Source organism: Dysidea avara, chromosome 5 (genome assembly GCF_963678975.1).
Source record: "Dysidea avara chromosome 5, odDysAvar1.4, whole genome shotgun sequence".
NCBI classification, from domain to species: domain Eukaryota; kingdom Metazoa; phylum Porifera; class Demospongiae; order Dictyoceratida; family Dysideidae; genus Dysidea; species Dysidea avara.
Genome location: NC_089276.1, coordinates 40,508,397 through 40,533,252, shown reverse-complemented (window position 1 = coordinate 40,533,252; position 24,856 = coordinate 40,508,397). Strand labels below are relative to the sequence as shown.

At 37.7% G+C, this 24,856-nt stretch overlaps 2 protein-coding genes across 2 annotated transcripts in view; both read left to right on the top strand.

Annotated features, from left to right (window-relative positions):
• LOC136255292 (neural cell adhesion molecule 1-like) overlaps nt 1–24,856 on the top strand; it is a 166,533-nt gene that overhangs the window by 107,029 nt on the left and 34,648 nt on the right. The window lies entirely within an intron of this gene.
• The window catches only part of LOC136256484 (hemicentin-1-like), a 47,871-nt gene that overhangs the window by 10,608 nt on the left and 12,407 nt on the right, over nt 1–24,856 (top strand). The window contains exons 6-9 of the mRNA XM_066049457.1: nt 17,037–17,372; nt 17,433–17,819; nt 17,873–18,160; nt 23,003–23,149. Of these exons, the coding sequence (XP_065905529.1) occupies nt 17,037–17,372; nt 17,433–17,819; nt 17,873–18,160; nt 23,003–23,149 (1,158 nt within the window). The remainder of the gene's footprint in view (nt 1–17,036; nt 17,373–17,432; nt 17,820–17,872; nt 18,161–23,002; nt 23,150–24,856) is intronic.

Genomic DNA, 24,856 nt, shown 5'->3' with positions numbered 1-24,856 from the left:
TTTTTTGCTTGAGCATAGCTATAAATACATGTGTGGTTATGATTGCTGTATTGGAGTATCTCAATCTCACTATAGTATTACTCAAGTAGCTTAACCTAGGGGCATAGTACAATACCTTGTTTTCTATGAGGGGCATGGCCTCAGCACTGATTATTAGAGGTGTTGTAGTTTGTTCTGATAATTTATGTAAAGGGGCATGGCCCATTGTAATCTTTTTATGAGTCCAGCTTAGCTGGTACCCAGAATGCTACAGTCTATTAAGTGAATCAAATACCGTATAGCGGGTTTTTATCGTGAGGGCTTTAATCTCGCGTTTTGGGCACTTCACAATATATTTTATCACGTGCAGTTTTGTTTATCTCAGGTATTCAGCGCCTGTAATACTGTTGTGTTGGAATGCTCAACAACAAACCAGGTGCTTGTTTGTACATAACAGCTTGCTGATTGTTTTGTAACAGCTCCATCAGTTGCTGGTTCCCCTACACAACACAACACGCGTTTCTTCACTAAACATTGCTGAACGCAGCTGCCCTACCTGTTTCCCAGGTGCCTGCATCAATTCATCTTGCCACATGATTTTATTTTCGATTTTATTTTCACAAATAAATTTGTCGCACTTTGTTTAGCATATCTGCCTACATATAGGCTTATGTGGCTTTATGGATTAAATAGCCATCTTCTTCATGTCAGGAAACCATACCAAGACATTAATTTTCTGTATCGACACTTTCCATGGAGCGAATTTAGATGCCACAAAACTACCGTATAGTGGGTTTTCTTGCGGACCTATGACTACACAATCTATGTCATTCTACTCGTGATGTACGTAATAAGGAATAAAATAATACCTAAGGTGTATCCTTGTGCTACAGCACAATCACCATGTAAGCAACTGTTCGTTAATTAAACATGCAAATCCTTTAGGTACTATTAGAAAATGATCCATAACTTGATAGTGGCTACTTTTATCAACTTGCAATAAGTTCCATTCGATTTGTCATTAAATTTCGAATGACCTCTATCTGAAATGATGCCACAAACTTAAAATGGCCATCAATAGTGGGGGGGGGGGGGGGGGACTTCAGTATTTTCCAGTACAGACGCCTATGGAGAAATTTTTTTGGATGGTCATATTTCAACTGGAAAATAGATAAAAAGCTACAACCAACAGGTATGGTTATAAGACATTACAACAAATCATTTAAGCATCTTTTGGAAGCTTTTTGATCGTAGATTTCTACTATAGTGTAAGTTCATCCTTATTTTTTAGTTATTTTTAACCATACCTGCTAGTTAGAGTTCCATATTTTCTATCACGGCTGAAGTATTATGATTAGTCAACAATCCATACACTCATAAATATTAAAGTTCCACCATTATTGGCGGCTGATTTTTTGTGACGTAATTTTAGATAAGTGTCATTAGGCCATATCTGACTCACATGATCAAGCCCACAATCAAAGTTGAACACTTGGCAAGAAGATTAAATCACAGAAAACCTGATCATTGTTGTTCATTGCTTCACAACAAGTGAGCCTCTGTAGTTACAGTGGTCATTTAAACTTTAGCCCAGTAAAAAAATAGACTTTCAGTTGATATGTAGTTTCAGGCTACAGGGATTAAGTTACCCCATCTAATGTCGCCGTGTATGCCTATATTGTGTAAACATGCAATTCTCCAAAGTTATGTGCAGCTTTAAGGGCTAATTGAAAACAATGGCAAAGCTCAAAAGGCAGACATTCATTGCAACCACAAAAGGCACATCCCACCAATGAGTTTGTTGTTGTGGTATGGTGGCCGTGTACTGCTTTGTTTGGCTTCTAGCCTTTTGACTGTGGTCAGTGAGGCAGGCAGACCAAAATACAAGTTTTGACAATTAAAAAAAAACAACAACATTAGGCTGCCTGTAAGTTTTAATGCTGCATTTTGTATTGAAGGGGTACCCCATAAAGGTATATTTCCATGATGCTTTTTGACGCAGCACTTTTAGCGCCAGGGGCAACAAATACAGTGAAGTTCATAGTGAGTATTTAGACGCATGGTTAAGTATGACCTTGATTGTTCGGATCTTGATTTTCCAATCAGTATAAGCAACTGCTCTATAAACAAATTCACTTATCTGAACACTTTTGTGATTTAACTGGGTACAGGTGTTCAGGTAATGGAGATCCTACTGTAATAAGTAGTTTCATGTGTAGTAAGGTTAATATGACATGATTTGGCAATTCAGCCAGTGGCCATCAGGAATCCAGCCATCAATAAAATTTATACGAGCCCACAGTGGTGACAATGATTTATAATTTATAGAGAATTGCAGGAGGCATTCCTGAGTCATGTGTATGCATACAAATACAGATTGTCCTTGGATTATTGTGGATAAAGATTACCGCATTCTGCACCAATTTTTAAAACCACTAAACAAGAAGTTTTGGTGTGGAGATATATTAACTGGTACAATATGTGACCCACTAAGCAAAAATCAGCCGTTTTTGTAAAATATACACGTATTGAAATAAACTAGGTAAAATATGTGTGGTATGTGCTAAAACAAAGCTCAAATTTTATTAGTAAAACCGATATACCACCATATTCTCCTGTTCATCGTGCATAAGAAATTTTTGTTTCTTGTTCGTACAGTGTATAAATCATGAGTTATGGGCACTTTTAATGATGCAATAGAAATAAAGTTTACGGTTATTGGAATGGCTTTTTTCTTTGTCCACATGGAGATGTACAGGGAAAACACTATCTAAACCAAAACAGCCAAGCTGTAAAAAAAAAAATCGGCCCCCAAAAAGGCCAGGATGAAAAAAGATGTGAAATCCAAGGTGGCGGCCAAGAAATGGCTGTGATGGTAGATTAATGGCAAAAATTTTAATTACGACAATTCATTTGAATTTGCATTGCCTCCTCCACTAGGATTCGGCATCAAATTCACCTGAATTGTCGTAATTAAAATTTTTGCCATTAATCTACCATCACAGCCATTTCTTGGCCGCCACTTTGGATTTCACATCTTTTTTCATCCTGGCCTTTTTGGGGACCGCACTCTTTTTTTACAGCTTGGCTGTTTTGGTTTAGATATCACTTCTTTTTGTATTGCAAGCCACAAAGCCAGCCATTAACTGGCTTTGGTGCTTACTTTTAATTTTTTTTTCTTTTCTGCAGGGATTATGGAACAAAGGAAGAAATATTGTGTACAGTTTTTTGTCTGATTAAAAATATTTGTATATTTAACAATGAATGATAATCATATAGGTCATAAGGTGATTTCTTATACATAAATGAATTGTAGCTGAAACCCTCATTGTTTGTAGCTGAACTCTTTTCAGAGTGACTCGTTTCTAGCTGAACTCACTACATGATGATTTGTTTCCAACACACATTTCTACAGGGTGATTTGTTTGTAGCTGATCCCTATAGAGTAACTTGTATTTAGCTGATATCTCTACAGGGTGACTTCTTCTACCTGATCTCTCTACAGGGTGGTCTGTTCATAGCTGAACTCTCTACAGGGTGAATTATTTGCAGCTAAACTCTCTACATGATGGTTTCTTCATAGCTGAACTCTCTACAAGGTAACTTCTTCTAGCTGATCTCTCTACAGGGTGACTTGTTTGTAGCTGAACTATTTGCAGGGTGGTTTTTAGTAGCTGAACTCTCTACATACAAAGGGACTTCTTCTAGCTGGTCTCTCTACAGGATGACTTGTTTCTAGCTGATCTCTCTGCAGGGTAATTGTTTGTAGCTGAACTTTCTACAGGGTGATTTTTTTTCAGCTGAACTCTCTACAGGATGGTTTCTTTGTAGCTGATCTCTCTACAAGGTGACTTCTTCTAGCTAATCTCTCTACAGAGTGAATTGTTTGTAGCTGAACTTTCTACAGGGTGATCTGTTTGTAGCTGATCTCTCTACAGGATGACTTGTTTCTAGCTGAACTCTCTACAGGATGATCTGTTCATAGCTGAATTCTCTACATGGTGGTTTCTTTGTAGCTGAACTCTTTACAAGGTGACTTCTCCTAGCTGATCTCTCTACAAGGTGACTTGTTTCTAGCTGAACTCTCTACAGGATGATCTGTTCATAGCTGAATTCTCTACATGGTGGTTTCTTTGTAGCTGAACTCTTTACAAGGTGACTTCGTCTAGCTGATCTCTCTACAGGGTGACTTGTTTGTAGCTGAATTCTCTACACAGTGACTTGTTGTAGCTGAACTCTCTACAAGGTGTTATAGTTGAATTCTCTTCAGTGTGACTTATAATGTTATGAATCTCTACAGCAACATATTTGTAGCTGATCTCTCTACAGGATGACTTGTTTCTAGCTGAACTTTCTACAGGATGATCTGTTCATAGCTGAATTCTCTACATGGTGGTTTCTTTGTAGCTGAATTCTCTACAAGGTAACTTCTTCTAGCTGATCTCTCTATAGGGAAATTTGTTTTCAGCTGAACTTCTCTACAGGATGGTTTCTTTGTAGCTGATCTCCCTACAAGGTGACTTCTTCTAGCTAATCTCTCTACAGAGTGAATTGTTTGTAGCTGAACTTTCTACAGGGTGATCTGTTTGTAGCTGATCTCTCTACAGGGTGAGTTGTTTGTAGCCGAACTATCTGCAGGGTGATTTGTTTACAGCTGAACTCTCTACAAGGTGATCCTTCTAGCTGATCTCTCTACAGGGTGATCTGTTCATAGCTGAACTTTCTACAGGGTGATTTGTTTGCAACTGAACTCTCTACCTGATGGTTTCTTTGTAGCTGAACTCTCTACAAGGTAACTTCTTCTAACTGATCTCTCTACAGGGTGAATTGTTTCTAGCTGAACTCTCCATAGGGTTATATGTTTGTAATTGAACTCTCTACAGGATGGTTTCTTTGTAGCTAATCTCTCTACAAGGTGATTTGTTTCTATCTGATCTCTACAGGGTGACCTGTTTCTGGCCGAACTCTCTACAAGTGATTTGTTTGCAGCTGAACTCTCTACACGGTAGTTTCTTTGTAGCTGAACTCTCTACAAGGTGACTTTTACTAGCTGACCTCTCTACAGGGTGATTTTTTGTAGCTGAACTTTCTACATACAAAGTGACTTGTTCTAGCTGGTCTCTCTACAGCATAACTTCTTTCTAGCTGATCTCTCTGCAGGGTGACTTGTTTCTAGCTGAACTCTACCGGGTGATCTGTTCATAGCTGAACTCTCTACAGGATGATTTGTTTACAGCTGAACTATCTACATGGTGGTTTCTTTGCAGCTGAATTCTCTACAAGGTGACTTCTTCTAGCTGAACTCTCTATAGGGCGATCTTTTCGTAGCTGAACTCTCTGCAGGGTGATTCGTTTGCAGCTGAACTTTCTACATGATGGTTTGTTTGTAGCTGAACACTCTACAAGGTAACTTCTTCTAGCTGATCTCTCTACAGGATAACTTGTTTATAGCTGAACTCTCTACAGGGTGATTTGTTTGTAGCTAAACTCTCTATGATTCGATTTGTTTGCAGCTGAACTCTCTACATGGTGGTTTCTTTGTAGCTGAACTCTCTACAAGGTATAGCTTCTTCTAGCTGATCTCTCTATACAGGGTGACTTGTTTCTAGCTGAACTCTCTACAGGGTGATCCTTTCGTAGCTGAACTCACTACAGGGTGATTTGTTTGCAGCTGAACTCTCTACATGATGGTTTGTTTGTAGCTGAACTCTCTACAAGGTAACTTCTTCTAGTTAATTTCTCTACAGGGTGACTTGTTTCTAGCTGATCTCTCTACAGGGTGATTTGTTTGTAGCTGAACTCTGTACAGTTTGATTTGTTTGCAGCTGAACTCTCTACATGATGGTTTCTTTGTAGCTGAACTCTCTACAAGGTAACTTCTTCTAGTTGATCTCTCTACAGGATGACTTGTTTCTAGCTGAACTCTCTACAGGATGATCTGTTCATAGCTGAATTCTCTACATGGTGGTTTCTTTGTAACTGAACTCTTTACAAGGTGACTTCTTCTAGCTGATCTCTCTACAGGGTGATTTGTTTGTAGCTGAATTCTCTACAGAGTGACTTGTTGTAGCTGAACTCTCTACAAGGTGACTTGTTTATAGTTGAATTCTCTTCAGTCTGACTTATAATGTTCTGAATCTCTACAGCAACATATTTGTAGCTGAACTCTCTACAAGGTGACTTGCTTGTAGCTAAATTGTTTATAAGATTAACTGTTTGTAGCTGAACTCCCTACAGAATAGCTTACAATGTCATATAATTCTATAATGGAGTAAGTTATAAACGTAGCTGAATGCTTTATTAGGGTGATTGTTCTATTAGAGTATCTCGATCTCGCATATGCTACACGTAGTTGGCTTTGGAATCATAACTCAGTGGTTTGTAATCCGGTTCTTCTGTACTACTGCAAGGACTTTTTATGATAATTATTCCAGCTACACACCGATTTTCAGCTCACTGCTCTAAGCGGTTTGCCTGGTAGGCGTGAAAACTAATAGTTTTTTTATTCATAAATTTCGATCGCGTAATTGTGACATAGGTTGGGTTTTGTGTCATATCTTGATGGCCTTTACCTGAATTCCTTTCAAACCACAAAAAGGCACTCCTACGATAGTTACTCCATCTACATAGCAATTTTCAGCTCATTCCTTCAAGCGGTTTACCCTGTGGGCGTGACAGACCTTCGACCCCTTATTTTACATATATAATCGGTCATAACTCCGTGACTGTTCATCGGATTCCTACCAAACTTGGTACTGAGATTCGCCTTAATGAGCCCTTTAAGTGTGCCAAATTTCAGCCCGATTGGAGCACACATTCGTGTTTTATGGCGGATTTTGCAAAGTGTGCGAAAAGAAGAAGAATAAGAAGTAGAAGAAAAAAACGAAGGAAAAAAAACCCCAAACTTTGGCCGCTCGTATCTCGGAAATGGCTGGAGCGATTTTCTTCAAATTAGGAATGTGGATTCCCCTACCTAGCCGGCACTTCTGTAGCAATTTTAGTTTCAATCGGATAAGGAATCACGGAGCTACAAAGGTGTGAAAATCGCGTTTACTTTCTTCCTGTAAATATACTCACGGTGTGGCGGGCCAGCTTCTTGGGCCTCACGACACACTACTGTGTGTCTTGATACCTTGATCAATGTGTCATGAACAGACTGAGCCAAACTCCATCTTTGTAGCTTGTTTCAGTCGTGAGTTATGATCGATTAAATAAGCACCTATAAATTTATTTGCCATATTGTTACTGTACAAATCAAATTTATTCCTGTTCAAACTGTCTAGCACTATAACTCCATCACTAAAGACTGGAACATTGTCTGTCTACTCCTTTGTTACTATAGATAACAGAGAAGCAATAAAATGGATTTCAAGGAATATGCGAAAACAGCCGGTTTTTGCTCAGCCAGTCACATGTACGTACCATTGCATAAAGAGGCCTTTTGCAGTGAAACAAATGTTGAGGCTCAAGAAAATCTATTTGCGAGTTTCTAATGTACTGTGGGTATCGGTATTTTTCCATATTCAATCCACTCACATTGTCTAAGTATGTGATTGGTGAATACTCTCGGCAAAACCTCTATAAACGATTACTTTATATTATAAAACTAGAGTAAAAATAGTTTTAAAAATTAAAACATGGGAATAGAGATCACTGAAAAAAGTAAAGAAACAAAAATCAAACAAGCCGGTTTGTTAAACACAGAGAAATCTCTATTTGGACTCAATGGATATGGTAGAGACTAAGGAAAAAACAGTAGTTTCTCCATAGATCAAGGGCAGATAAGTACTGAGAATCCTTTTGTATAAATGTTTATTTGAGTCCAAATATGTGACCGGATTTCACATAACAAGGCTTCCACACACGCAAAATCAAACTTACGATTTTACCAGAAATGGATTGCTGGTCTAATACACTATCATATTTCACACTGTACTTCCTTCAGCACTGGAAAGTCTGGTTTCTGTAGCAGCTTTCTTCCAACCCTGTCAAAGCCACGAGTGTGAGATTGGCACCATTAAATGGCCATGGCTTTGTGATAATGGTGTGTAGTGAGCTGGGACTTCACAGAGAGCTCTCCAATAGTGTTCTCAGTCAATTTGGAGTAATTTGAGGGCCATGGAGAGCCCAAACTTGGCCTCTGGATTCCAATCGTCTTCTTACTTCATTTTATACCCGTATATTAAGACCACCGTCCACCCCCACCCTCCCACCCTATTACTACCACCTGTGATATTATTACCCGCTCGAAAAAAGCTGCTCAAAACAGGTCAAATTTTGGGTATCAGAAATGTATACACCCACTCAGTGATAGCTAGTGAACAGATGAACAATTGGTGCAAATTTTGTTTGCACAGCTGTAAGCACTGGGAAGTTATTACACAATGATTCCTTAAAATCGCCATATCTCCTAACAAAGCTTTGTGCGTCGAAGCCTTGTTTTGTCAAATTCAGTCACATATAGAGATCTCTGTGTGTTTAACATGTTGGCTTGTTTGACTCTTGTTTCTTTACTTTTTTCAGCAATCTCTATTCCCATGTTTTTAAATTTTTAAAATTATTTTTACACTAGTTTGTTTACTTTTTATAAATCCATTAATGGACAGCTAATATGAAAATACGGGTTACAGGTAGTGCTTGATATTACACAGTGCTAAACATGTTTTAAAAGTAGTCAACTAATATTATCGGAGTTAGCAAACACCAATATATTGTTTCCTTACTACTGAATGTACTTTGTACTGTACTGCTTTGACATAGAACCAACAATATGCAGTGTATAGCATGTTGTGGTCAACAATAGTATGGCTTATGATTTATCATAATAGGCATACACATTAGTGCAGCCATATTTCAGTTATTAAAAAATACTTTTATTGGTTCCTTTTGACCTCATGTTTTCCAGTGGACGTATACTTCTTCCAAATTAACTTCTAAGGCTTCTTTTGTGGTTGAGAGAACTTCCTAAGGTGGTGTTTACAGTAGGTGTGTGTTCTATTAGGATTTTGGCAAAAACACAGGTGATCTCTATTATAAACCACTACCGTGGTTCATGAAATGGAGCTTTTATTTTTACTGTAGTTTTCCTTTAAAGTAAAGAATGTATGTAATAGTGTTGGGCGATTAACCGGTTTGACGATTAAACCGCGGTATTTGGACAAAGCGATAATCAAACCGCTTAATTTCAACTCTAAGCGATTATCGTACAAGGCGATTATCGCGATTATGCAATGTCACGTGTGTGAACAAAAATGGCAGAGAATCGGTTTAGTTTGTACCTCATGAAGAAGAGGAGTACTAAAAGCCCTGTATGGCAGCATTTTGGTTTGGTGGCTACAGAAGATGGGGCAGTTATCGAGAGAGATAAAGATAAACCAGTTTGTCGCGAATGTGGTAGATCCGTACAAACAAAGGAAGTAACACTTCAAATCTCTTCCAGCATCTTCGCGAGCACCACCCACAATTGTATGCAGATGTAGAACCGTCTTCAAGCAAGTCCAAAGATAAAAGTAGTGATGGAAATGACTCACAGTCTTCGCAGTTAACTCTAACAGAATCAATTGCACGATCAATAAAGTACACAGCAGACAGTGCTCAAGCTAAGGAGTTAACTCGTACCATCACTTATTTTATTGCCAAGGACTCAATACCCATAAGCACTGTGGAGAAACCTGGTTGTAAACATTTACTGCTGAAATTACACCCAAGGTACCAAATTCCTAGTAGGAAACATTTTACTGATCACGAAATTCCTCACACTTGTACTCTCATGTGAAAGACAACATTGTGGCAGTTTCACTAAAGGAATCTACTTTCTTTGCAGCCACCACAGACCTGTGGACTAGTGGTAGCTGTCATCCTTACCTTACACTCACTGTACACTTCATCACATCTAATTGGGAATTAAAATCTTATTGCCTAGATACTACTGCTATGTATGAAGATCACACAGGGCAGAACATTGTTGATGCTGTACTGGACATATTTGAGAACTGGAAGTTGAGTACAAGTAACCTGGTTGCAATCACAACAGACAATGGGTCCAACATGATAGCAGCATTCAGTACTTCTTTACTGCTTCGTATAGCTGTTTTGGTCATAATCTAGACCTGGCAATTAACAAAGGCTTACGAAACACTCAAGTCCAATGTGCCATTGGCCGATGTCATTCTTTGGTGGAACTCTTTCACCATAGCTGGAAGAAAGCTAGGGATTTATGAGAAAAGCAACAAGTCCTCCAATTACCTGAGCACAAACCCTTGGGTGATGTTGTAACACGCTGGGGCTCAACCTACCTCATGATTTCAAGGATACTTGAGCAGCAGCAGCAAGCATTGAGTGCCGTGCTAGCTGAAGACAGGAAAAAGTGGCCAACTGATACTGAATTATCTGTTTTAGAAACTGTCAATGATGTCCTCAAGCCGTTGTCATATTTAACAGATGCTCTTGCTGGGGAAAAGCATGTCACTGCATCAGCGGTCAACCCAGTTTTGAAGCATATTCAGAAAAAACTAACTGAGATAGAAAGTGACACTAGCCTAGCTAAAGAATTAAAAGAAGTTATCAGTTCAGATTTGAAAAGAAGATATTCTGATCCTGAGGTGTGTGAAATATTAGATTTGGCTTCATTCCTTGATCCCAGGTTTAAAGAGCAGCACCTGTCTGATATAGAAGGAACGAAAAAAACAAATCATTGATCAGTGTTTACAATATTATCAAACAGTCAATGTGAATGAAGCCAGTGAAAGCCTCGCTGACTCCAGTACTTCTGATATACAAGTGTTATGTCCCACTAAATGATTGAAGGTCTTGCAGCTGTACTTCAACACATCACAGAAGAAAACAATCCAGAACATGCCACACCCTTAACTCCCCTATAGAAAATAAACAAAGAAATAACATCTTACCTGGATCATCCAGTGCTTAAACCTGATACTGATCCCCTTGTGTGGTAGAGAAATGAAAATACCAGATTCCCAAACCTGGTCAATTTGGCAAAAAGGTATCTTTGCATTTGTGGTACAAGTGTATCTTCTGAAAGAGTCTTTAGTAGTGCTGGTTGCATAAATAATAATTTAAGAAATTGTTTACTTCCAGAAAACATAAACAAACTAGTGTTTCTGTCTAAAAACTTACTTTGTATCTTTTCACACACTGCAATCGTTTGCTTGTACCACTGTTTACTTGTACTACTATATTGTATGATACTGTATTGTGTAATGCTAGTGCTGTTTAACTCTATTAACCATTTTTGTAATTGTATACTACTTTTGCCAATGAAAAGAACATGAGAGCTGACAATAATCGTGATAATTGCAATGTTTTGGGTTCACAATAATCGTGAGTGAAAATTTGATAATCGCTCATCACTAGTATGTAAACATTGAGAAGTATGAAAATTTCCATGAAAAGTTGGCTCCCGGGTCCTTGGATCCCCGGTTCCCAGTTCCACGGTTTATACCTACCCCCAAAGGGTTGGCAATGGTATATTTGTTGTCAATCCCTTGTCTCGTAGTAACCAAATGACTGTTATTGTGCCAGCTCAACCCTTAGGTTCCCTCCTTGTACTTTGATGAAACACTATGTCTGGACAAATTGCATTATGGTCAGACATCTATGCTGTCTGATTTCTGGTGTTATCATCATGAACCACAATAAGTGGATTCATATTAGGGACCTCCCATGTTATTTGTAATAATTCTAATAGAGTGCACACCTAAAAACCACCAACCCTCTGGTGGTTCTTTGCAATAAGTATAAGTCCACTAGTAAGTATCAAGTGAAAAGGGAACAGTATGTGTATTCAGACAAAAGCTGAAATTTGCCGTTTTGGTCATCTTTATATTTTTGTTTTGTTTCACGGATGTACAGCAAAAGTTATCAACTCTTTTGCAATTAAAATCTATATAGTGGTGCATACTCAGTCCATTCCCATGACCCATCTTCCACTTCATTTTAAAGCTGGAAACAGGGCATGTTTTCTTGCTAAGACTCCTTTCTATATGTGAAACCATTAAAGTATAGGTGTACTGATATAAGAAAACTAAACCGATTCGATACCAATCTGATATGAGGTTAATCATTTTGAAACCGATACGATACCAATCCGATATACTGGTATAACTGTTTATATTTGAGGAACCAATATGCCATGTTTCACCTTTATTCTAACTACTGAAGACAGTCTTAAGATTATTGGTTATGCTTGGTTACCCATGGTGGTGTGGCCTCTATTGACAGCTCAGACTATAAGGCACCCACAAATATTTTAATGCATGCCCCTGCCAAGATTAGTCTGGATTACTCTACATTTTAATGGCTTGTTGAGATGGCTGGTTGTTTTATGCTGTGTTTTTAATTCATCTTATTGTTGTTTCCCCATGCTCACCACTATGAGTATTTGTTGTATGATTGGTAAGCTTTGTGACAACATAACAGTAATTATACATGTACTTAGATGGCTTCACGTAGCATGCCACCTTTAAAAACAAGGAAGATAACTATTGTTTCCCACCCTTGTTAGCTAAATAATAGGGTTTATAATGTGGCTTGATGATTGGACAGTGTCCTCAAGATAGTTCGGTTGTATATCGGTGTATTGTATTGGTTTTTAGCAGCAATACAGGCTCCCACCAATATAGTAGAAGTTTCTATATCGGCCACCGATACAATATGTATCAGTATATTGGTACACCTCTACATTAAAGGTTGCACTATGAAGTGTTTGCTTTGCTCGATCACGCACATAGATTTTGTTAATCAAATCTGTTGTATTAACCCTTTCACCGCTTCAACCAGATTTATCTGGTTTGATGCTATAAAGGTGCTTCGAGTACAATTCTAATGAGCTACCATTTCTATCATGCATTGTATAGTACGATGCGCTTACCCTGAAATGCGCACGCCCACAGAGGTCCCATTTCTGGGATAACCGGATCCTTCGTGCACTATTGCGAGTTTGTTACATAATACCACAAAGTTTTTCTTGTTAGAAAAGACAACTGTCATGCATCCTCAAGTTGATAGTCACGTTTTGAAGTTCACTGGATTGTTATTGATAGGCTAAGACAGCCAAGGATCACTGTTGGCTGTTTTTCAGAAGTGTGGTGTGATTTGCTCATGTGCGTATACGCATGCATGATACAAGATTTGGAATAAATCTCAAAGAAACCAGCCGAAGAAACAATCACTCAGTAAGGAGACTGTTTAGAATAGTTGTAATACTTACCTGTAGTAACTTTATTTGTATCTAACTACTTATTTAAGCTGCTTTTACCGTATTTTTCAGTTTTGTTGTCTTGTAATTACTTAGCAGTTTTATTTATGTAAACAAAAACAACCTAGTCAAGGTCCTTAGTCTATAGTGATTACTTAGAGGTATGGTAACTAAGTACTATGGTGTACAGTTAAGCTTGTATAGTACAATTTGTAGCAGATTCTATGGTCCGCCGGAAAATTCAGCTGTGAAAGGGATAATTATTAATTACTTAATTAATTAAAAATTAAGCTCATAGTAAGTGAGGAAGATTAACCTGTGCACAAAAGTTTGCTCTTAGATGGTTTTGCGATTAGTATACGTGGGCAGGTTGCTTATACGCAGAATCTGTTAAGCCTTAGTAAACTGTTAGATTTGCTGTAGTGTGAAGCTCTGTTTCGACAGCTTATTACAGTGGAACCTCAGTTATCGGACCCAAGTTAACTAAACTGCGGAAATGACTGCTCTATTAGAGTGGTGACTGTTCTATTAGGATAGTTGATGATACTGATACTTTTAATAATGTTCTTTATACTATTTTAAAGTTAGTTTCAGAGATACGTACTTTTCAGACTTATAGACCACCCCTGGTCCCAAGGGGTTTGGATTACTGAGGTTCCACTGTACCTCCAGTCTTACCTTCGTTGTAGTCTTGTAGTCTATGATTCATTTTGTGGGTGCCACCATATGGTGCCACATAATCTGTGGGAAGCCATTACATACATGCTAACCACAATATTGCTGACCACAGCACTGTTCAGTGTAACAATGGAGCTAGGATTTGAAAAAAAGTACATCTCTGGTAAAACATGTTTTATAGCGTTGTGGTATTAAATGCACAACCACTGCCGGACTTTCACTGCTTATCAGAGTTTAATGCCTTGTGACAGGTAGCTAGTTCAGTGTACAGCATCTGGTGTGTTTTTATGAGCACTGCATGAGGATGCTAATGTGATGACAATGACTAAGAGCCTAAATCTACAACTATACACATGTAGTATGACAACTGCTGCTCAATGTTGGGAATGTGTACTATGTAGTCTTGTCCACAGCCAATAGCAATCACATAAATACTCTAATAATGCAGTCAAGTGTGCATGTCTGATAACAACAAAGCTTACATTGAACTTGACAGCTATTAAAGACACTAATGTAAATTGCTCTGTCTTCGACAATCATTATTGTCAATAAAACTAATCCATTACTGGGTCATTTAAAAAGTACACAAACTAGATAAAAAACTGTTTTAACAGTGTAAAACTAGTATTTAAAAAAAAATTATTAACTTTAAAATGAGTAGAAATCTATGCAATAAAAAGTAGTGAAACAAGAGATGATATTACAGCATAGATTGGTGGGTAAGTCCCTATTTTGACATTGAGCAAAATTACAGCTAATGTGCCAAAATAGGGACTTCCCCATCGAGCTATGCTGTAATACCATCATTCATCTTCTTGTTTCACTACTTTTTATTGCATAGATCCCTACTTCATTTTTAAATTAACAATTAAAAAATACTAGTTTGTTTAGTTTTTGTTGTAGCTAGCACAGCTAGTTGCAGTGTAACTTGTGAACTAGCTATCAAGTTCCAGTACAGTTTATTAAAGTACATACTGTGCCAAAATTGGAAGCACATAGGCCTGCAGTAACATGCATAGCTTACTTTATAGTAGCAGTGGCGCCGCTCAGATCTATGACCTGTCTCAGTACAATGGTCCATGTTCTATACACCCAGGCCAGAAGTTGTTCAAATGAACAGGCCCTTTCAGTTGTCTGGAGCTTAGTCTCGACTAATACAATTTCCACTTGAGTGCCGTATCCAATCACTCACTGATCTCGTCATCTGGCACTGAGTGGCTGAGTCAGTGTGTTCAGAGGAACAAGCTGTCGAGTATCAGTCCGTATATTAAGTAACAAATCTCTTTGTCGATTTGCAGTCCAGGCATTGGCAAAAGTCGAAGTCAGCTTTAATGTTTCACATGCAACGCTTAAAATTATGAGTGCCCCACTCTCTCAGCAGCATAAGTGCTTTCTGAAATAATTTTGTGGAGTCTTCAGAGAAGTGTTGATATGGAAAATTAACACCTCAGTATGGTTTCGATGTTGGAAGAAGAGATAAAAGGAAAGACAAGGTGCACAGGGTGTACTCTCATCGGAACCCCAAAAAGCACATCCCACTGGTGAGGAGTTTGTTGTTGTGGCGAAAAATGGTGACCGTGCGCTGCTTTGTTTGGACTCTAGGCTTGCGACTGTGGTCAGTGAGGCCGTGAGTGAGATGAAATTTCAAGTTTTGGAGATTAAAAAAAAAATTATATGGTCACTGGTAAGTGTTGTCTTGTTTTTAATGCTGTATTTTATGTTAGATGAACTAATATTATTCTGTAAAGGTGATTTTTGTGGCATAAGATATCTCTAGGATGATTTAAAGGCAGAATTTTGGATGACGCACGTCACTTTCAGGGGATCCCTACTTAAACAGTACCAACTGTACTGTTTGATAATGCTTCAGGGAGATAAGACAAAGATGATAAATTTTCAATGCAAAAAATGGTTATAAATGTTGCCTAAGGCCAAATATGCAGTGGTTCTATATCAAAAAATAAATGTCACAAGGATTACTATTTATGTGGAAAGTTTCATAATTGTATTACAAAGTATGTACACGAAATGCACACTATGGCACTCTACTAAATAGGAATTGCTGAAAAAGCCATGAAACAAGAAGGGATCGCTGGGGTGGTAATGTAAACCACAAATCCCTATTTTGACTTGTCTCAGATGATGGAACATGTAGCTAAACTTTATGACAGAGAGTCAAAATAGGGATTTGTGGTTTACATTACCACCCCAGCAATCCCTTCTTGTTTCGTGTTTTTTTTTCAGCTGTCCATTTTTATTCCCATTTAAAAGGTTTTAGTTATGTAAGATGTAAGACTAGTGCAATAAATTACATATTTAAATAAATGTCAAAGTCAATTTACTCCACCAAGATATTCCACTTTGTGTTTTTACTGATGACCTTGCCAAATGATATCCGGTCATCAGCTCATGCTCCATTCATAGCACAAAGTTCATTTATAGTGTATTCATGCAATTATCCTTGCTTGTATGGTTTTGCCCTAAACTACAAAAGAGTTATAACAGTCACTTTAGCTTTGTAAAGCCATCAGTCATGTAGCTACCATTTTGCCTCAAACTAGACCTGTCCCAAGTAAAATACTCGTCCCCAACTCCTGTTTAATTGCCAGGAATGGAATAGAAATTGTTACAACTGAAATAAAGACAAGCTTTTAAATAAATGCTGAGTCTCAAATATAGCAACCATGGTTTCTTAAAATTTCATCAACAATAAAGTGAAAAGTATCCAATAGTTTTCCTTCCAAACTTTAACCTATTAGATATGCTGAGGAAACCATCAAGGAGGGTGGAGCACAGAGGTATGAAATTAATTCCAAAATTTTACATAATTTTTTGTCTCTTGTATAATGCCAGTAACTGAGGTGACAATCTGCCTTAAAATAAGCTTCAATTAAATATGAAAGGTTGAGAGAACGTCTTATACCCTATGCTCTGAAACCACTTGTACTTTCAAAAATGAATCCCTAATTTACGTACTTGTGCACATCAGTACATACAGTGCATTAGATTTAGTACAGTTGCCATCATTCTTTACTTCACACAATCTTAATATTTTACTGTAGCAGTTATTATTCTATTAGCATTGTACGTACATTTACATGTTGTCATCAGCCTTCTGTGTTTGCTATTTATGAGTGTTAATCCCTGTACGTAATTATTTCAGGTGTCACCATAGTCAGTACTCCAACTGGTACACCAGTTAATGTATCTACTAACACATTTGACTATCTCATATTGAGTAGTGTTAATCTAACATGTAATGTGACATTGTCTAATGGAGAAGCATTTACTGGAACTACAGCATATCAGTGGGACACTACAGGATGTTATACTAACATTGCTCGTAATAGTGGTAATCCAACATGTTTTCCTACTGGTGAGATAACACAAACTGTATCTGAAAACAGTTTAATGGCAAATGATGCTGGTACCATTACTTGTACTGTAACTTTGGATGGTGTGGGCTATACTAGTGATCCACTAACACTTCGTATATCAGGTGATATAATTAATAACTATTATTGAGTATTATGTCACTTGTTATTGTACATGACTATAGGAGTTGGACTTGTTGGAGGGATTCAGACTACTCGATCAAATGCTGTTGTCTCTGGTAACATGGTTGATGACTATTCTGCTATTAATGTGACTGATACATCACCTGGTCTACTGTTTCGTTGTGTGACTGGATTAGGACCTAGTGGTAACAGTAATGAAGAGTTGGGTCAAGTTTCCTTTAATGATGCCCAAATATCTCATGGTTTATGTGATGGACCTGTGGTACAACCACGTGGAGCTAATATTACTAATTTCATTGGAGTTATTAATGTAGAATTGTGTTCTGCTACATTTACTGTTAATGAAGAAGGTGTTTACACTTGTACCATAATGAACAGTAGTATGGTGGACCAGATTGTGAGGGTGGGTGTGTACTTACCTGTGAGAAGTGAGTCACTTTATAGTGTGATCAATTGTTGTTAACAAACTTCATACACACAGCTGCTCCAATGATCACCACTACAGTATCTGCTGTTAATGGCATAATTGGTTCTCCTCTAACATTGTCTTGTACTTCAGAAGGTTCTCCCCCAGACACATTCACCTGGATGAAGGATGGTATGCTATTAACACCAACTCCTAGTATCACCACAGTGGCACATGATGATACTACTGCAACATTCCGTAGTGACTACACCATTAATAGTGTTACTACAAGTGATAGTGGAAACTACACGTGTACTGTGACTAATCCTATTGGAAGTGATAGTTTTAACATTACTGTCAATGGTAAGGAGCTTAGCCAAGCAGTGCAGTATGAACTGGGTAATCAGAAAAATAGTCGACCAATTTTTGCACCAGGCACACCCACAGCCGGCTGTGAGTGCACACTAGGGATGAGGAAACAAAGCAGATTGATTAAACTACTTATAAAAACTAGGCAGTAGGCAGCCATTCGATTAATACTATCCCCTACTATAAGCATTAGTTTTAAACTATGGTGTTATTATTAGTTGTGGCTTTTAATAATGCATGCAACATAGTATAATTTTAAGTATTCTGTAATTCATTAATAACCACTATTTCATCGCTAACAAAGTGTAATTGAACAAACTACCTTTAAACCACAAATAAAACTTAAGACTACGATTAGTATGTGAACCACTGGCAATAAATGGCAAAGAGAACATAGAAATTTATCGAGTTTGAGGGTGATATTGATTTGTTAAATACAGGTCTGTAAATGGGTCGTGGACATGCAGAAGGACTCAGTAAGTATGACTATAATTTTATAGTTTTTAGCATGAAAAAGTGGAAAAATTTGCTGTAGGCCTGTGAAACAATAAGATGAATAATAACAATATGTGACCCAGTCTGGGAAAACTGGTCTTATCACCCATCTGAACGTATCGAGAAACACCGGTTTTAAATATTCAGAGTGTTGTACTGGTGGTAGCTACGCATACCTAATTTTCGCACGTCTTACAACAATTTATTACCTTCCAGATCATCCACTGAAGAAGCTAAGTTTCCCGCCATTTTAGATAGTTTAGTAACCAAGGTTGGCTGTATCAGACGAGCTCCAAAAGGGGTGGGAGGTGGGGGCTGGAATGCAGAAAAGATGCTGTTTTAAAATTGAAGAGGAACATTTAGGATGAATTAGACCAAGTTATGGGCCACTCAGGTATCAAAACTGGCTAAAATAAAAGGAAATTTACAGCAGATGTATTTATTCAACACCACGGAGCTGTACAGCCACATTTAGCGATTTCCAGGCTGACGCTGACCAGAGCTCCATTACAGCCCCACACCGCACGTACGGATTGCCACTGGGCTTGGGAAAAGCAGCCAGCAAACCTAGACCACTCGAGTCTAGCTGATTTTGATTGTGGAATTAGATAGTTTATTCATGTGTGTTCTGGGTAAAATATCTGACATGGGCAATAAGACCGGTTTTCCCAGACTGGGTCACATATGGAGATGAACAGTTTGAACAAATTTTTCAATTTTTGAATGTCCCCAAATTTTATCCCACTCTTTTTTATCATAAGAACACCAAGTTCAGTGATTGATAATAAACTTTCTGAGTGTTAGTGTTACTGCATAGCCAAGTCTACTTTCTGAGTGTTAGTGTTACTGCATAGCCAAGTCTGGTGGTTTTTAGGTAACTGCTCTATTAGGGGTTTGCAAAAATTCCAAGGTGATCCCTATTATGAACCACAGTAGTGGTTCATGATTGTATTCTGTTTTTCTTAGTGCTGGGATGAATGTGAAAGAATCGAAGGTTCATTTGAATGGCTATAATAATACATGTTTGCATTCTTTATAACGAAGTATATTATCCATGGAATCTGCTTCAGGTGATCAGCATACTTAGTTGGATATGTGGCAGTACTTTAAGAAGGAGGAGAGTAGGAGTGCTTTTGTATCCTTTGTATGGGTTACTTTCCATGGCAACACATCAAATTTGTGGGCGAGAGAGCTATTCCGCCATTTATGCTCATGACTGTAGACAGCCCAAGATTGCATGATTCTGTAATGAAGGTGTAGACATGTAGCCTAGGTTCTAGACAATATGTGACCGAATCTGCAATAACCTGTGCATTCCTGTCTATTAAATATTTATAGTCTACTTAGCCAAGTGTACCCTCTAGCAAAGTTTCAGTTTCATATGCCAATAACTATCGGAGTTACAGCCCTACAAAGTAGCAGCAACAAAAAGATCAATTTGTACAGGGAAAATAGAGTATAGGTGCTAACTAAAATGGTTGTAGCTTATGAACGGAATGACATACAGAGCTGAACTTCGCACCATTGTGTTTGCCATGAATAGGAAATTGGTTATTGAGTACATTTGTCCTTTTATCACTTTTCTTCACTGCATACCAGGCAAAAATAGCAAACAAAGATTAATTGCCTACGATCGCTTTGTTGTGACATAAACAAATGCCCATAACTTGCGTGTACTTAGATCTACTACAATGAAACAAAGTTTCCAACTACTCTTGAGTAGACAAATAAGATGATATCTAAGGTTTTAATGTTAGTCATTTCCTTTACTAAGAAAAAGGAGCTCAACAATTTACAGATTTTTTAATAATACGCAAATTTTTCACCCATTGTATTCGATTGAAAATTTAGGCTTGCGACATTGTGTAGGGTTTTTGCAGATCTGGTCACATATGACAGTTGGACTGACTGTTCACAATTTACAACTAGCACTAAAGGTTGGAGAATTATTTTAGGAGCTAATGGAATACTGGACGGAAACGTATCAGTAAGCTTATCTTTGATGATATACAAGTGGAAAGCATTACTCACTGACAAACTTTGATCAGATGCATTTTCACTCTCCCTCACCACCGATATATGGATGAGCAGTTCTACAGAAGCTTTTTTTTTTACTTACTTGCCATTTTCTTACATTACAGTGGGAAATTGTTGATTGTGTACTTGTTAAAAGATCATTTCCTGACCACCATACAGGAGAGAACATTTCTTCTACAGTAAAGGAGATTACTGAAATTGCTGACCGTGCAGTCAGTAGTATTGTACATGATCAAAGTACATGATCAAGGTACATGATCAAGGATCAAACGTGAGGCAAGCCACTGATCTGTTGTGAATTGAAAAGGGATGAGCCAGAATGAACTGCTCAGCTTGCATCCTACAACTTTGCATTGGCAAAGGTTTTAAAATAATATGACTGTTGATAAAACTCCTGATGCTGCTCGCAAATTTAGTAGGTCATTTCCATCACAGCATATTGGCAATGACTGAAGTATACAAGCAATAGTTACCATTCTCAAATGAATGTGGATCAACAAAAATTCTAGATACACTGTAGATTGTACTGTGAGATGCAATAGCACCTGGTATATGATTGAACATTTAGTAGCTAACAGATGCTCCACTTTCTAATGCTACTGGTAAAAAAAGGGAAAATTTGCAGTGTGATTTGTTTATAGCTCTACTGGGTAACTTGATTGTAGCTGAACTCTCTTCCAGGTGGCTTGTTTGTAGCTGATCTCTCTAAAGTGTGACAAAATCCCTTCAGGGTGACTTATTTAATACTGAATTCTCCATTTGACATTTTCGTCTTTATTTCCATGAGGCATTACTTTAAAACATGGTTCCAAATTTAAGATGTCAACCTAAGAAACAACTTGATTTTTATTTGAATTTAAGAGCTCATTCCACTCCAAAGTTCTGGTAATTCTTTGAATTTATCTGCCCTTGGGGTGTAACTTATGAATGGGAAGGTAAAATTTTACAGCTAGTAAAAATGATCATACCTTTGGAATAAAGTTACTGATTGACGTCCAAGCTGTTTCTTTCAACAAGACCTTTAAGGTGGTGCTGAAGTAATCAAATAAGCTTTACAAGGCTAGTGGGACATCATGTTTATGGTAATGCGCAAAAAAAAAAAACCAGAAAACTATTAAACAAATCGAAGCGCTTCCAAGTATTGAAAGAACCAGCTCTATCAGACTGTCAGGCTACTACTGTTGATACAAGTGACGATATTCATGTACTAACTTCATCACCTTGTCAAAACTCTGGTAACTTCACAGGCGAACAACACCAGCTGCCATCGCATGATTACTGCTTTACGGAGTGCACCCTGGCCAGCTACACTGTCTCACAATTTGCAAAATAACTCCATATTTATGTACTGCAGACCCTCAAATTTTGGCAGAGGCACTGGAGAAGCGTTTCTTTATAGGGTTATGCATCGATTTTTCATGATTTGCTCTTGATGGGTGTGTTATCCCATGTTGAAAGATGCTTGTATGCATTTAAACCAGTTTCCATGTTGTTATTGTTAAAAAGAAATCCATACAGTTGTTCTACAAGGTGAGAAACCATAAGAGCCAAAGTGGCTTAGTACTAGGTTGTTTCTAGGGTGAGTTATTTTAAAAATCAGCTCGTAAGTTCAGAGTTGAATAGGCACGAAATTAAAGCAGGTGATTTCTTGAAAATTAATTGGTATGTTAAGCTACAACATTGCAGACTATCATAATAACCCTTTAGATCTACACTACATGGTTCACAAGTGGAGTTCTCCACCACCCGAAATAGCTAATTAGGTGCGTGGGCTAATCTTAATCATGACAAATGGGCATTGTATGGCTGCATATAATTACTTCAGCCCCACTTAAACCATGTTTTAATGATGTAAAACAATGCCTAGGGAAATAAAGACAAAACTGATGAATTTTCAATGTTAAATGGCCATAAAGGTCACCAAAGGTCAAATATGCAATGGCACTATATCCAAAAATGAATGCCACTGGAAGTATAAACTATGTGCTAAGTTTAATGGTTGTCTCACAAAGTGCACAAAACCATCATGATTATGTCGCTCTACTAGTTGAGCTCTATTGACATTTAATAGTCAGAAACCATTTAGTAGCCTATCATGAATATAAGCCAGCTTTGAATTGAAGGGGTACATATACCGGGTTCATAATAATGAGTGTGAAGATGAATGGAACTTTTAAAGTTAAGGTTATGCTATGTACATAATTTTTTGCAATTTTAATTGCTATATTTCACTCCAGCATTTTATGTGGTAATAATAAATGATTGGTAATGCGTAACAATAGCTCACATAATGTTGTCTTATAGCTATTCAGAGAAGATGTTTTCCAGTGACTGGTTGTAATGAAACATTATCTACTAGTCTGGGTCTGATGATATCTGGTGCTGATACTAATGATGATTGTTGTGCTCAATCTAATGTGATCAGTGTGGAAGGAACCAGCTGTGAACTATGTGAGATTTTGTGTTTAATTATTTTTAGTGGATATTATGTATGTTTTATGTGAGTTTACAATTATGACTGCTCATTTTGGTATCCCTTGTATATTTTGGTATACTTGGGACATTGATATTGGTGTAATTTATGTAAAGTGCATGTGTGTGTGTGTGTGGGGGGGGGGGGGGGGGGGGGTGTATGGCAGTAGTGTGTGTATGGCTGCTTTGACGTTTGCTGCATTTTTTGTTTTTGTGTGTAGGGTATTGTAAGTATGTGTTAGTTATGTATGTGTTTATAGTGTGTAGTGTAGTGCACTGTAAATTTAATTGGGTACAAATAACCAAATTTTTTGGATACCTGCAATTCAAACGACCGAATTTGTGGTAGTAATGACCCAAACATGTACTTGTTTATTTTAACTTTGTAAGATATAGTCATATTACCCAGATGTTTCGTGGTCTCTTCAGCCTCTAGCTAAGCAGAGTACAATAACAGTCAGCCATCGGCCATTTTCCAACCAAGTGATGCTGTTGACTGATCAATGTAGCCATTGGTCGGCCATTTGTGCCGATTAAAATTTTCACAACTGTAATTCTTTATTGCTATTCTTTATAACATGTATTATTATAGTTATTATTATTATCGTAAGCTAAACAGTGTATCAGAGGGGCCTGGTCTTCTCAACGCTATTACATCAAGTGTGCTCCGGTGGACCTGATCCAATCAGAAACTCAATTCTTAATCTAACATTGTAATCTGTTTGCTCTGTACTTTGTGTTTATGCTGTTATTATAGTTTTTGTGTCTTTGAAAAAAATAAAAAAAGCTACACTGACTCCACGACTTGTCGAGTGGCACTTTCCAGGAGAAAAAAAAAGTAATGTTTGCGAAGTGGAGGTACGACGATATTAAGTATAAGATGGCTATGTCGTGGCTAAATCGATTTTCTGCTGTTGTATTTTGTAGGACTGTAACTCTGAAGTTATTAGCATATGAGACTGAAAGTTTGCCAGAGGGTACACTTGGCTTAAATAATTAATAAATAGGAATTTGAAAAATGCACGATTGTGTTGGGTTTTCACAGATCCAGTCACATATTGCGGAGCTTTGTTGACCATGACTATAGTGCTGCCGGTCCTGTTGTAGTTTAACCATTCGTGGCCATAGCATTCTCCGGAGCATGGCTTTTGTGTACCCACGCATGATTCAGTACACCCACACATGGTTCACATATAGCTTTACTTTTATCTATGCATGAAATTTGCTGTATACACACAGAGCAATGCAAGGCGCCACAGCAAAAATGCTATACATGTTTGATTATAAGTCGACTGTACTGTAGAATTTCTTGGCACTTCTTAGATTGAAGCAGAATTTGCAGCATTTATTTTTATCTAATCCAAAACAGCCAAGCTGTAAAAAAAGAGTGCGGCCCTGAGAAAGGCTATGGTGAAAAAAGATGTGAAATCCAAGGTGGCGGCCAAGAAATGGCTGTGATGGTAGGTTAATGGTAAAAATTTTAATAACGACAATTCAGGTGAATTTTGTGCCAAGACCAAGCGGCACCAAATTCACCTGAATTGTTGTTATTAAAATTTTTACCATTAACCTACCATCACAGCCATTTCTTGGCCGCCACCTTGGATTTCACATCTTTTTTCACCATAGCCTTTCTCAGGGCTGCACTCTTTTTTTACAGCTTGGCTGTTTTGGATTAGATTTCAC